The sequence below is a fragment of the Cebus imitator genome, unplaced genomic scaffold (assembly GCF_001604975.1).
Source record: "Cebus imitator isolate Cc_AM_T3 unplaced genomic scaffold, Cebus_imitator-1.0 Scaffold42, whole genome shotgun sequence".
In the NCBI taxonomy this organism is placed as follows: Eukaryota; Metazoa; Chordata; class Mammalia; order Primates; family Cebidae; genus Cebus; species Cebus imitator.
This window is the reverse complement of record NW_016107357.1, coordinates 11709998-11724750: the sequence shown is the minus strand read 5'-3', so window position 1 is coordinate 11724750 and position 14753 is coordinate 11709998. Positions and strand designations below refer to the sequence as shown.

The 14753-nt window shown below is 36.2% G+C and overlaps 1 protein-coding gene and 1 pseudogene across 2 annotated transcripts in view; one reads left to right on the top strand and one right to left on the bottom strand.

Annotated features, from left to right (window-relative positions):
* COG2 (component of oligomeric golgi complex 2) overlaps window positions 1–14753 on the bottom strand; it is a 57764-nt gene that overhangs the window by 32997 nt on the left and 10014 nt on the right. For both annotated transcript variants that reach the window (XM_017526504.2, XM_017526505.2), the window contains exons 2-4: window positions 3290–3451; window positions 2086–2151; window positions 118–198 (exon numbers count right to left, since the gene is read on the bottom strand). In XM_017526504.2, coding sequence (XP_017381993.1) covers window positions 118–198; window positions 2086–2151; window positions 3290–3451 — 309 coding nt within the window. The remainder of the gene's footprint in view (window positions 1–117; window positions 199–2085; window positions 2152–3289; window positions 3452–14753) is intronic.
* Window positions 5015–5602, top strand: LOC108302784 (annotated as a pseudogene).

Sequence of the window (14753 nt, the reverse complement as noted above, 5' to 3'; positions counted from 1 at the left end):
TGCTCCTCTCTGCAAAAGTACCAAGAAGAGTAAATCAGAACATATGCCTAAAAGTGCTTGTTACTACAAGCTGCTACAGTGAGTCAATGCTTTAATATTATAAATATTTGAGTATACCTTTTTTTTCCTAATGTCCTCTTGTTTAGACATTCGTTCATCAACTGCCCGAATTCCTTCACTGACAGATGATCTAAGGCTCTTTAAAAAAAAAAAAAAAAAAGTACTGCAGAGATTGTTTTCTAACATTATTGAATTTACACATTTAATTAAATTCCACAGGACTTAATACCTACAGGCCAGTATTATGCAGATATTGACAAATTACAAAATATTAGACACAATTTCTGTTTGTGTCTCATGATTTAGGGGAAAAATGACATATAAAGCTAAGGTCATGCAGGGTTGGCTTCGAAAAGAAAATCAATCTACATACAATGAGCAACACAGGTGATTAGGGTAAAGAAACCTGAGTCAAAGTATAAGGGTGTCTGGTGGAGGAGATGAGACTTGAGGTAGATTCTAAAAATTTGTGGATGCTGACAAGCACAGAGTGAAGATTATCAGAAGACAAGGTAGAAAGACAGAACAGTTATGACGTATTTCAGGACCAGTGAGGAATACCTCTGGGGTACTGCAGGCTTCAACATGGACAAACGTAGAAATAAAACAGGAGGGGTTAATTCAAGAGGGTCGTGACAAGATCTTTAGACTAGATTCTACACATTTTAAAAGTACTAATATATCACGAAAAAGTTGTTTTGGGAAAATTCAGAATCAAGAAGTCAAGAACCGGAGGCAAGGAAAAGGGCGACTTCTTAAGTGGAGAAACATGTCCAGAAGCTAATGAATTAATTAGAAATCAGGGCCAAAATGAAGGTAAAGGAAAAACTAGAATAAACTGGAGAAACAAAAATTCTATAGAAAAGTGAATTCATTCATTCCACAAATGTTATGAAATACCTATTAAATGTCAGCTATTGTGGATACCAATGAAGGCGCTATGGTGAACAAGATAGAAATAGTCTCATTTCTCAATAATTGCAGAATCTCATAGACTAGCTTCATGAGTTAGAGATCAAAAAGGAAGAACAGGTCTATAGGTAAACCAATCAGGAAAAAGGTGGTTCTAGAGACAGTTGTGGGAAGAGGGCATGAGCCACCATGCCCGGCCAAGACTTCTTTTTTAAGAATTATTCCTTGCCTGTATTCCTATGGACTTCTAAACACTGACATTTCTATTATTCTGCATTTTTTTCAGCATTACACATACATTGAATGTTTACTTATGTCACCTACTGTGAGCCTACTATGTGCCTGAGACTGTCCATGATATAGTGGTGATATATACAGGTAATAATGATGCAATGAACCAAGTTTATGACAGCTCATCAATGCTAAGAGAGCATGGAAGTCAGGGCACCTGACATCAACTGCAGGGTGGACCAGCAGGGACAGTGCAGGGTAGCACACTTTTCTGTTGAAAATGATGCCAAAACACCCCCCTCTACTGTTCATCCAGACGGAGTCCCTGTCTCCAATGGGTTAGACATGGTGAGTCCCAACTCACAGCAGACATTATCTCATAGAAACATTAAAATAAAATACAATGTCTATTAGTTATTACATTAATTTTACGTTATCCTTCAGTTATATTAGGGTTTAAAGCGCTTCTGCGGACTAGTCTAGGGACCTAACAATATATAAAATATTATTTAGGGAAATATTTGTAAAACTGCACATTTTAAAAATAGAAGCTACTCCTAAATTGGTGACTACCTACTTATGAGTGAGCTGACAGTAACAAGTTGAGTTTTCAAATAGCCTTCTCCTCCTCCTCCATTTTAAAGCTATCTACTCTAAGAATCTGTCATCTTCAAATCAAACATAAATTTTTTGGTTATAGTATCACATGCAAAAAAAAAAAAAAACGAGAATGATTTACAACTTTTCTGAGGGTATGATAATTACTAAACATTCAAAACACAAAAATAACAACCTAACAGATTAAAATAATTCTTTTTTGGAGGGCCAAACAAGCAAATCCCGCCTTATGGTAAACTGTTTACTGTTATTTGGGAAACTTACCAGAACCTCTTCTCGTAATTGTCCCAAAGGCACAGAAAGTTGGTTGAGGGCTTTGTCCATGCCAACCTAAAGGCAGAAATCATGCTGACACACATACTTCACAATCAGGAGTACTAGCTAAGTATCTATTTAATGATCAAAGCACTGCTAGACTTAACATTATTCTTTCTGTACAATAAAATGAACAACCATATATTGCTAAGTAATAACAAATGTTAGTTTATAATAAACATTGTTGATAGAATGTGAAAAAAACCTTTAATGTAAAAGAAAACTATAAAAATAAGAGAAGTCATAATAAATAAAAGCCTCCTTAGGCACAATTTGCTTCTGAATAAAATATTTTAATGAATTTGAGAAATGTTAACTGGAGGTAAAAAGCTATCTGTCTGTAATTTACAATACTTGACCAGCTGATGTGAAGTCTGAAGGACTATATCTGTCCTAACCATTATAACCCTTGAGAAAAATCTAAATGAAACAGAATGGAAATATAATTTTCTAGGTTTCTAATCCTACTGCAACATTTATCTCAGATGTACATTTCCCAAATGCAAATATGACTCACTAATTTTAATGCTTCTTAAAATTTCCATGGAAATGGCTACTTTCTGTACTTCTTTGGACAGAGTTTAAAAAGTAAAATAAAATAGGAACAGGATGACCAAAAGGTAAACTTTGAGAGTATTAAAACATAAGTACTTCTAACCTACGTTTATATAAACAACTGATATGCTCATGACAAACTATCCTTACATTTTATAAAACCAAGCCTCCTAAAGATCAATATTGGCCAACGTTCTTTCAATCTAGCTCTGGCTAGCATATGTATCTGAAAGTAAATTAAGTATCTCCTTAAGAACAGTTGATATTTGCTCTTGCAAATTGGTCTAAACCAGAGACATTTCATTGTAATCAGCAGCTAACGAAAACAACCACTATGCTATTACTAGCACTTGCTTTTTACTAATAATATCAAATTCAAAAAATATTCAATTTAGAATAGTTTTAAATGAGTAAAAAAGCAAAACTGTATATAAATAAAGTCTGGTTATTTTATTGAGGAGATTAGTGATCTCTTCAAATTTCTGCAGGGAACATCAACTAAAAGGTTTCTAAAAACACACAACACTTTTAAGAATAAGTATGATTGAGAAAGAAATGGTATATGTGTAAATGTAGGGACTGTGGATTTAAAGTTTACCAAGTTTGTTGAAAGGTTGACAAAATCTGCATAATCCTTGTTGATGAGTTCGACCATGGCTGTTTTAAGAAGTTTATAGTAGAGCTCCAGATCATCTCTCAGTTCTTCCAGCTGGACCCGCTTCCTACAGTCAGACACAAAATGATCGACATCGAAATCTTCCTAAAAAATAAAACCAGAGAAGAAAAAATATGGCAATCATATCACAGTGACATATAAAAACGAAATGGAAGAAAGAATAAGAAAGTCCATTCCCATCATTTACAAGGCCATGTTGCTGCAGGAAGAAAGCATCTTGGCTTATACAGGACACTACGAAGGTGCTTGTTCATTTTATAAAGGTACCAAGAAGCGTGGCCCCTGACTGAGAACATTCTCTCCTATCGCCTAAAATTCTAAAAGTGAACTTCTTTTTCAAAACAACACAATTCAATCAGGTTCTTCTCAAAATAGAAACAATGTTTCCCCTTAATTTTAAAGTAACAAATGTTTAATGTAAAACTTTCAAACAACAAAGAACTATATTAAAAATCTCCATCAGAGTTAAAAAAAAAAAAAAAGACAACCAAATTCTCATGCTGTAGAGATAAGTACTATTAATTTTTGTCTCTACTTAACATTGTGATTCACATCCTTCCAGATGTTTTTCTATGTGTCGCATGCACACACAAAATCTTAATATTCATGCTGTTATGTAAATTGTTTTTTCCCATATAACAGTACAACTTGGATGTCTTTTATAATCCATATAAATTTGCATTCACATTTTACATGGATGTATTCCACTGAACAAGATGTGCAGAAGCTTGCTTAACCAATTTCCAGGTATTGGTCTCAGATGATTAGCTATGATCTCTGCTTCCCCTGAATAGCATTCTGATGCCCCAGTAGGCTGATATGCTTATGGCTAGCAAGTTACTGTCAACTTCACCTGTGACTTTGACTTTTATCCATCATGCTCTTTGATCACTGAGAATCAGAAGGGATGATTCCCAAACTTGTTAAGGCCACTTGAACTTATTACCATGATTAAGTAATTTTATTAAATATTGTATGAACCAATGGAATATGAGTGGGAAAAAGATAACTTTTTTAATGAGAACTAAGGCAGATAGATGCTCTGGAAAAGATTTCATATAGGCAAACTACTAAGAAAATGCTTGTTGAATTAGATATGGGTGCAATAACCATGAACCTGGGAGAGCAGAGAGCAGGAGCATAATACAAGTCCAGAAGGTATCTATACCTAGATTCTTTGGAAATGCCTTCAGGTCCTCATTCAATGGAAAGAAACAAAAACTGAATGCTAAATATGGAAACATAATCAGCAGATTAATTTTCAGATAAAAGAGCTTGGTACTACATCGATGGAGAATAAATATACACATATATGTTTTAAAATAAAATACTAAGGGCTGGGTGCGGTGGCTGACGCCTGTAATCCCAGCACTTTGGGAGGCCGAGACAGGCGGATAACGAGGTCAGGAGATCGAGACCGGCCTCACCAACATGGTGAAACCCCACCTCTACTAAAAACACAAAAATGAGCCGGATGTAGAGGAAGGTGCATGTAATCCCAGCTACTCAGGAGGCTGAGGCAGCCGAATTGCTGGGAAATCGGAAGGCAGAGGTTGCAGTGAGCCAAGATCACACCACTGCACTCCAGCCTGGGCAACAAGAGCGAAAGTCCATCTCAAAAAAAAAAAAAAAAAAAAAAGAAGAAAAGAAAATATTGGCCCAGTCTGCTCGCTGAGCCCCTCCGCCGCCGCCACGATGATGTGCGGGGCGCCCTCCGCCGCGCAGCCGGCCACCGCCAAGACCCAGAACATCGCCGACCAAGTGAGGTCCCAGCTTGAAGAAAAGCAAACAAGAAGTTCCCCGTGTTTAAGGCTGTGTCCTTCAGGAGCCAGGAGGTTGCGGGGACGAACTACTTCATCAAGGTGCATGTCGGTGACGAGGAATTTGTCCACTTGCGAGTATTCCAGAGTCTCCCTCACGAAAACAAGCCCTTGACCTTGTCTAACTACCAGACCAACAAAGCCAAGCACGATGAGCTGTCCTATTTCTGACCCTGACTTCGGACAGGGTCCTTCCACCGGAAGGCTGGTAATTAAATTATTCTGCGTCGACCGGAGCCTGCGCTTTGGATCATAAAATGAGCATCTCCCGGCTGCGCCCCACGGGTGGAAGGGGCCGGATGCAGCAGCTGCTCTTGCATTCCGCTTCCTAAATTTCATTGTGCTGATTTTTTTCCCCCTTCCAATCAGGGATCTTAATTACATTCAAAATATTTTCAAAAAATATATATTTTAAAAATAAAAAAAAAAAGAAAAGAAAATATTAAGGTCTGTATGCATCATTTCTTCAGAGTACTTATTTATGTTTTTAGTTAACCAAATACCTGCCCTGATAGTGTCAGGTAAGAGGACTTCTTTCCAATCCATAATTTCATAGCCACTTACTGAAAAACCACCTGTTTCTTTATCTGGGGCCAAAATCAGCCTGGACGTCTTGCTTCTTGAGGCTACTTCAGACACCACCTTCCATTCACAGTTACATGGCACATCACAGAAAGAACATGGAGGCAGCAGTTGGCTTATAATCACAGCCTTGATACTAACCAGGCATATGGCTTTAGGCTAGATCACTTATCTTGCCTCAGCTAAATATTCTTTGAAGTCTGTCCAGATCTGAACTTCATGAAGCCATTCTAAATTGTATAATCCAGCTCCAATGAGCAAATGCTACTAGGTAATATGAGTACTCAACTTGCTACTTACCACTTACTTGTTCTTATCACTTATGTATTTCTTCTATATCAAAAGCTACCTGATGCAGATATTCTAAGAAACTTACTTCTTATGCTATGTGAATGTTCCATGTGAGCTTGAGAGTGTGTTTTGCTGTTGTCGGATGAAGTATTCTACAGTTGTCTAAAAGAAACATGTTACATAGCATAAGAACTAAGTTTTTGTATCAGGCAGCATTTGCTGTAACAACAAACAACCCAAAACTCAGAACAGCAGACACTTATTTCATTTGCCATAAATATTTTTACTTTATATTTTAGATTAAGCATTTTGAAATAACTTAAAATCAGTATCTTTGTGGCCAAATGACTTTTGAAAGGGGTGCCAGGAGCATTCAGTGGATTAAGAAACGGTGCGGGGGGCCAGGCGCGGTGGCTCAAGCCTGTAATCCCAGCACTTTGGGAGGCCGAGGCGGGTGGATCACGAGGTCAAGAGATCGAGACCATCCTGGTCAACATGGTGAAACCCCGTCTCTACTAAAAATACAAAACATTAGCTGGGCATGGTGGTGCGTGCCTGTAATCCCAGCTACTCAGGAGGCTGAGGCAGGAGAATTGCCTGAACCCAGGAGGCGGAGGTTGCGGTGAGCCGAGATCGCGCCATTGCACTCCAGCCGGGGTAACATGAGTGAAACTCCGTCTCAAAAAAAAAAAAAAAGAAAAAAAAAAGAAACGGTGCGGGGACAAGTGGATATCCAAGTGCAAAAGAATAAATTTAAATACTAACCTCATGTCATATACAAAAATATTTAACTCAAAATGGCTCAAAGACTTAAATATAAAAGCTAAAATGATAAAATTCTTAGAAGGAAATAGGCGAAAATTTGCATGAAATTTAAACACTAACCTCATAACACATACAAAAACAACTCAAAACAGCTCAAAGACTTAAATATAAACACTAAAACAATAAAACTCTTAGAAGGAAATAGGTGGAAATTTGCATGAGTTTAGATTATGCAATGGTTTTTGGATATGACACCAAAAGCATAAGCAATCAAAGAAACAACAGATAAATTTAACTTAAAAATGTCCATGCATCAACGGACACTATTAAGAAAGTGAAAACACAACCCACAGAATGGGAGAAAATATTTGGAAATCACATATCTGACATGGGTTTAATAAATAACCCAATTTAAAAATGGACAAAGGATTTGAATAGACATTTCTCCAAAGATATACAAATGGGCGAAAAGCACATGAAAAAATGCTCAATATAATTAGTTATTAGGGAAATGAAAATCAAAACTACAATGAGATACCATTTCATACCCATGAGGATGATTATAATAAAAAAGGAGAAAGGGAGGAAAAACAGAAAATAAGTATTGATGAGGATGTAGAAAAATTAGAACCCTCATAAACTGCTGGTGAGAATGTAAAATAATATAGCAACTATGGAAAACAGTCTGGCAGTTCCTCAAAAAGTTAAACACAGAATTACCCATCTATTCTCCTCCAAGATTATCCACTATTATGGTTGGAGGCTTTAAGAACTCTCTTTTGGAGATGTACAAATTCATTAGGCAGAAAAGTGGTTAAGGACATAGCTGAACTAACAATACCATTAATCAACTGGACATAACACTTCATCCAACAACAGCAACACACACGTTCTTCTCAAGCTCACATGGAATAATCACCAAGAAACACCACATTCTGAGCCATAAAAGACAACTTAAATTTAAAAAAAGAAAGAAATCATACAAAGTATATTTTTAGGCCAAATAGAATTAAACTGGAAATCAGTAACAGAAAGATATCTGAAAAAAACCAAAATACTTGGAGATTAAACACATTTCCAAATAACAGATAAGACAAAGAAGTCTCAAGAGAAAATATAACAGATTTTGAATTAAATGAAAATAAAAAGATAACCTGGCAAAATGTGTGGGGTACAGCAAAAACAGTGCTTAAATGGGAAAATACCACATTGAATGCAAATATTAGAAAAGATCTAAAATCAATAACACAAACTTTCACCTTAGAAAACTAGAGGAGCAAATTAAATTTACAGTAAGCAGAAAAAATAAGAGTAGAAATCAATGAAATCACAAATCAAAAATCAATAGAGAAAAATCAATGAAACCAAAAGCTGGTTCTTTAAAAAGATCAGTAAAATTGATAAACCTCTAGCCAGGAAAACCAAGACAAAAAAAAATAAAAAGAAAAAACAAAAGCCACAAATATCAGAGAAAAGAGGGGCCATCACCCTTGTCACTGATGAATTTACCAAACATTTAAGGAAGAAATTATACAATTACAAGAAATCATGTAACTTTCTGTGATCTCTTCCAGAAAACAGAAGCAGAAGGAACACTTCCCAACTCATTCTATGAGGCTAGCATTACCCTAATACCAAAATAATACAGTATTTCAAGAAAGGAAAATTACAAACCAGCAATTCTTATGAATGCAGATGCAAAAATCCTTAATAAAGTGTTAGCAAATCAAATCCAATAATGTATTAAAAAATCATCCACCATAACCATGAGAGATTTATTTTCACAAATAACCAGATACACAAAGCCTCTTCAACATCAGGACATCTACTAATCTAATCCATTACGACAACAGAAAAATTGATCATATTAAGAGATGAGAAAAAGTATTTGACAAAAATCTACAACTATGATGATAAAAACCTGAAAACCAGGAATAGAGGAAAACTTCTTCAACTCAATAAAGAACATCAACAAAAAAAACCCCACTGCTAACATTATATTAATGAAACACTAGACACTTTCCCCCTAAACTGATGGAAAAGGAAAGGATGTCCCTCTCATTGCTCCTATTTAACATTTTACTGGAAGTCCAAGCTAATAAAATAAGAAAACGGTATTAAGAAGGTATACTGATTGGAAAGAAAAAAAGAAAACTGTCTTTGTTCTCAGAAGGCGTGATAATGTAGAAAATCCCAAAGAATCACCAAAAAATTTTTTGGAATAAGTGATAATAGCAAGGTTGCAGGATACAAGGCTAACTGCTTTTTTATAGAGCAGCAATGAACAAGTGAAACTGAAATAAAAGCTCAGTACCATTTACATTCGCACACAAAAAATAAAACATTTTGGTACAAATAAATATTTACAACATCTATTTGAAGAAAACTACAAAACCCTAATAATACAAGATCTTAAAAAATGGAGAGCTATTTCACGTTCATGGATAGGAAGACTCAATACTGTTAAAGTGTCAATTCTTCCCAACTTGACCTACAGATTCACTGCAATTTCAGTCAAAATCCCAGGAAGTTATTTTGTAGATATCAACAAACTGATTCTAAGATTATTTGGAAAGGCAAAAGACATACAATATACAACACAATACTGAAGAAGAAAAGCAAATTTAGAGGACTAATATTACTCAATCTTAAGACCTTATTATTAAGGCTACGGCAATTAAGACAGAGTGGTATTGGTGAAAAAACAGACAGATAAGATCAATGGAAAAGAACAGACAGTTCAGAAACAGGCCTATACAAATATGGTAAGCTCATCTTTGACAAAAGAGAAAAGGCAATACATTGGAGAAAAGACAGTTTTCAAAAAACTGTGCTGGAACAATTGGACATCCACATGTAAAAAATATATAGAGAGACACAGGTCTTTCATACAAATTAACTCAAAATGGATCAGACCTAACTTTAAAACATAAAACTAAAGCACCTAGAAGATAACATAGGAGAAAATCTAGGTGACCTCGGATTTGGTAAAGACTTTGCAGATACAATACCAAAACACAATCTATGAAAGAAAACATTGTTACGTTAGACTTCATTAAAATTAAAAGTGTCTCTGCCCTGTAAAAGACACTGTTAAGAGAATAAAAAGATAAGCCACAGGCTGGAAGAAAATAATCACAAAAAACATACCTGATAAAGGAGATGAATCCTAAATGCACAAAGAACTATTTAAAATAACAAGAAAACACCCAACCGTTACAGAAAATAATATGGAGATTTCTCAAAAAAGTAAAAGTAAAACCGCCATATGACCCAGCAGTCCCACAAGTGGGTTTATATCCAAACGAAATAAAATCACTATCTCAACAGGTATCTGCACTCTCATGTTCACTGCAGCATTATTTGCAATAGCCAAGACATGGAAATAACCTAAGTATTCATCTCCAATAAATGGATAAAGAAAATGTTGCGTTTCTATACAATGGGATCTTATTTAGCCTTTAAAAAGGAGGAAATCCTACCATTTGTAACAACACAGATGAACTTGGAGGATATTTATGCAAGGTAAAATAGGCCAGACATAGACATACAAATCTTATATCATCTCACTAGTATGGTTTGAAAATGTCTCCCAAGTTCATGTGTTGAAAACTTAATCCCCAATACAAGAGTAGAGGGGAGACCTTTAAGAAGTGATTAGGTCATGAGGGCTTTGTCCTCATTAATGTATTTGTGCTGTTATCATGGGAGTCGATTCATTTCTGAGAGAGGGTTATAAAAGTGAGTTCAGCCCTCTCTTGCTCTTACATGCTCCTCTCATCCAACCCCTGCCCATGATGCCCTACGCCCCATTATGACACAGCAAAACAGGCTTCACCAGATGTGGCCTCTTGATCTTGAACTTTCCAACCTCTAAAATTGTGAGCCATATAAACTTCTATTGTTTATAAATTATCCAGTACGAAGTATTCTGTTTTAGCAGCACAAAATTAAACACTCACTAATACAGAGTGTCTTCATAGAATCTAAAGTCAAACTCTGGCTGGGCATGTGGCTCATGCCTGTAATTCCAGCACTTTAAAAGGCCAAGGTGGGTGGTTCACTTGAAGCCAGGAGTTCAAGACTAGCCTGGCCAACATGGCAAAACCCGGTCTCTACTAAAAATACAAAAATTAGTCAGGTGTGGTAGCAGGCACCTGTAGTCCCAGCTTCTTGGGAGGCTGAGGCATAAGAATTGCTTGAGCCCAGGAGACAGAGGTTGCAGTAAGCCGAGATGGTGCCACTCCACTCCTGCCTAGGCAACAGAGCAAAGACTGTCTCCAAAAAATGAATGAATGGATGAATGAATGAATGAATAAGTAAAACTCATTGAAACAAAAAGTAGAATGATGGTTACTAGGGGCTGGAGAATGGGGATTGAGGTTGGGAGTAATGGAGAGATACTGGTCAAAAGATACAAACTTCCAGTTATAAGATAAATAAATTCTGGAGTTCTAATGTATAGCATGATGACTATAGTTAATAATATACTGTATTCTTGAAAGTTGCTGAGAGAGTAGATCTTAAGTGTTCTCACTACCAAAAGAGGCGGTTAACTATGTGAGTTGATGAATACATTATCTTGATTATGGTAATCATTTCACAATGTATACACATTATCAAATCATCACACTGCATGTAACTTTTATTTGTCATACAATTTTTATTTAACAATCATACCTAAATAAAGCTGGGGTGGGCAAGCACTATGAAATCAAACAACCTAACTTTAAAATAGGCAAAAGATCTGAAAAGATGCTCAACATGATATATCATTAGAGAACTGCAAATTAAAACAAGACACCAGTGAACAGAATGGCTAAAATCCAAAACACTGACAATATCAAATGCTTCTGGGGCTATGGAGCAGTAGGAACTCTCATTCATTCCTGGAAAGAATGCAAAATGGAAGTCACTTTGGAAGACATCTTGGCAGTTCCATACAAAACTAAACAGTCTTACCAATTGTGCTCCTTATTTAGCCAAATGGGTTAAAAATGTATGTCCATTCAAAAACCTGCAAGTGAGCGTTGATAGCAGCCTTATTCCAACTGCCAAAACTTGGAAGCAAACATGATTTCTTTCAGTAGGTAAACAGATGAACAAACTGTGGTATATCCATACATGGAACATTATTCAGCAATAAAAAGAAATGAGCTACATCAAGCCACAAAGACATGGAGGAATCTTAAATGTTTATTTCTAAGTGAAAGAAGCCTATCTGAAAAGGTATATATACTATATGATTCCAAGTACATATAAGATATTCTGGAAATGGCAAAACTATGGAGACTAAAGAGATGAGTAGTTGCCTAGGGTTAGGGATGGGAGGATGCTGAGGGTGCCAGGAGAGTGGGAAGAATGGACAGGCAGGGCATGGGGGATGTGTAAAGCAGTGAAACTGTTCTGTATGATACTGTAATAGTGGATACAGGACACAAAGGTACTATACTATTGCAAGATGTTAATAGGAGAAACTGTGATGTGGGAAGGGAGGGGTAGATGGGACCTCTGTGCTTTCTGCTCAATTTTTATATAAAATTAAAACTGCTCCAAAAAATAGTCTATTAATTATAAAACGTAAAGGAAGATAAACTTTCTTTTCCTGAATGGAACAGTACTCACTTTTTAAAATAAGCTATTTTAGTTAAAAGGCAATTTTTTTAAAGTAGACTTTTTTCTTGTTAAAATATATGCCTATGAATGAAAAGCTGGAAGAAATCAAGAATTATGCTCTGTAAGTCCAGAAATTAAGAGAAAAATCATCTCTCTTTATACTCAGAGATATTTCTGACTTTCTTTTTTTTGAGAGGGAGTTTCGCTCTTGTTACCCAGGCTGGAGTGCAATGGCACAATCTCGATCTTGGCTCACCGCAACCTCCACCTCCTGGGTTCAAGCAATTCCCCTGCCTCAGCCTCCCAAGTAGCTGGGACTACAGGCATGCGCCACCATGCCCCACTAATTTTTGTATTTTTAGTAGAGATGGGGTTTCACCATGTTGACCAGGATGGTCTTGATCTCTTGACCTCGTGATCCACCCGCCTCAGCCTCCCAAAGTGCTGGGATTATAGGAGTAAACCACCACGCCCGGCCAATATTTCTGACTTAAACCCAGGTAAAGTACAAATGCCCCCAAAGGCTAGAAGTTGACTAACATATCAAATACGAGATAATAAGACAGCAAAACAAACCAGCTGCAGGAAACTTAAGAACCATTAACTAGAATAGCAGTGACAGTCAAATTTAAAACCAAATAAAGTTTAAAAGTTTAGCTGCTTTAATAACTAGCTGCACACAAGGATGGCAAACAATGACTAACACACGAGAACTGGGGAAGTAATCAGTTAAAGCTTACTTGAGACCCAAATATCAATATCCTTAACATTGAGAAAATTCATAGAGCTTTTAACAGAAGAGCAAAATTCTCTAAGCTGCCTCATGCTGAATGTCAAAAAGGAAAATGTTCCCCAAATATAGAAAATTATCATACCACTAGCTACTGTAGCCATGACAGGACCCAAATCCCCCAGACATCATCATTCTGTATTCATAATGATGGGAGGTGATTCTAAGAGGGAACACCAAGTTGAAGACATGATCTCTGCCCTCAAAACATGTTCAGTCTCATTGAGATAAATACCAGTACAAAGTATTATGTGCTAAACTGTACATTAAATAAACTATAGGTTGAAAGTCTTAAAAGATTAGTATGAGCTCTTGCATGTCTGCGTGTTTTAAAGCATTCTTTAAGACAAAGGGTTAACAGATAATAAATGCCCCTGCATATTCGATAAACATTAAATATTCACTACATGCAGAAAAATAAAACTAGACCCCTATTTCTCCCCATATACAAAAATTAAATCCAGACAGATTAAAAACTTAAATGTAAGACCTGAAACTATAAAAATCCTAGAATAAAACCTAGGAAAAATTCTTCTGGACATTGGTCTAGGCAAAGGATTTATGACTAAGACCTCAAAGCAGATGTAACAAAAACAAAAATAGACAAAGGAGACTGTTAAACTTTAAAAACCTCTGCAAAGCAAACAGCAGAGTAAACAGGCAATCTGCAAAATGGGAGAAAACATTTGGAAATTACACATCCCAAAAGACTAACATCCAGAGACTAAAAGGAACTTAAACAAACCAACAAGAAAAAATCAAGTAACTCCATTAATAAGCAGGCAAAGGACATGAACAGATATTTCTCAAAAGACATACAAGCAGCCACCAAACATGAAAAAATGTCCAACATAACTAATCATCAGAGAAATGCAAATTAAAATCACAATGAGATACCAACTAACACCAATCAGAACAGCTTTTATTAAACAGTCAAAAAACAACACTGTGGATGTGAGAAAAAGGAATGCTTACACACTGTTGGTGAGAATGTAAATTAGTACAAGTGCTATGGAAAACAGTATGGAGATTTCTCAAAGAACTAAAAATAGAAATACCATTTGACCTAGTAAACCTACTAGGGAATATCCACCCAAAGGAAATCATTATATAAAAAAAGATACCTGAATGGAATCAACCTAAGTGTCTATCAGTGGAGGACTGGATAAAGAAAACGTGGTACATATATACCACAGAACACTATGCAGCCATAAAAAGGTGAAATCATATCTTTTGCAGCAACATGGATGGAGCTGGAGGCCATTATCCCAAATGAACTAACTTAGAAACAGGAAGTCAAATACCACATCTTCTCTCTTATAAGTGGGACATAAATGATGGGTACATGTGGACAAAAAGATGAAATTGATAAGACACCAGGCTCATCCATCATGATCAAGTAGGCTTCAACCCGGGGATGCAAGGCTGGTTCAACATACGCAAGTCTATAAACGTAATTCACCACATAAACAGAACCAAAGACAAAAACCACATGATTATCTCAATTGATGCAGAGAAGGCC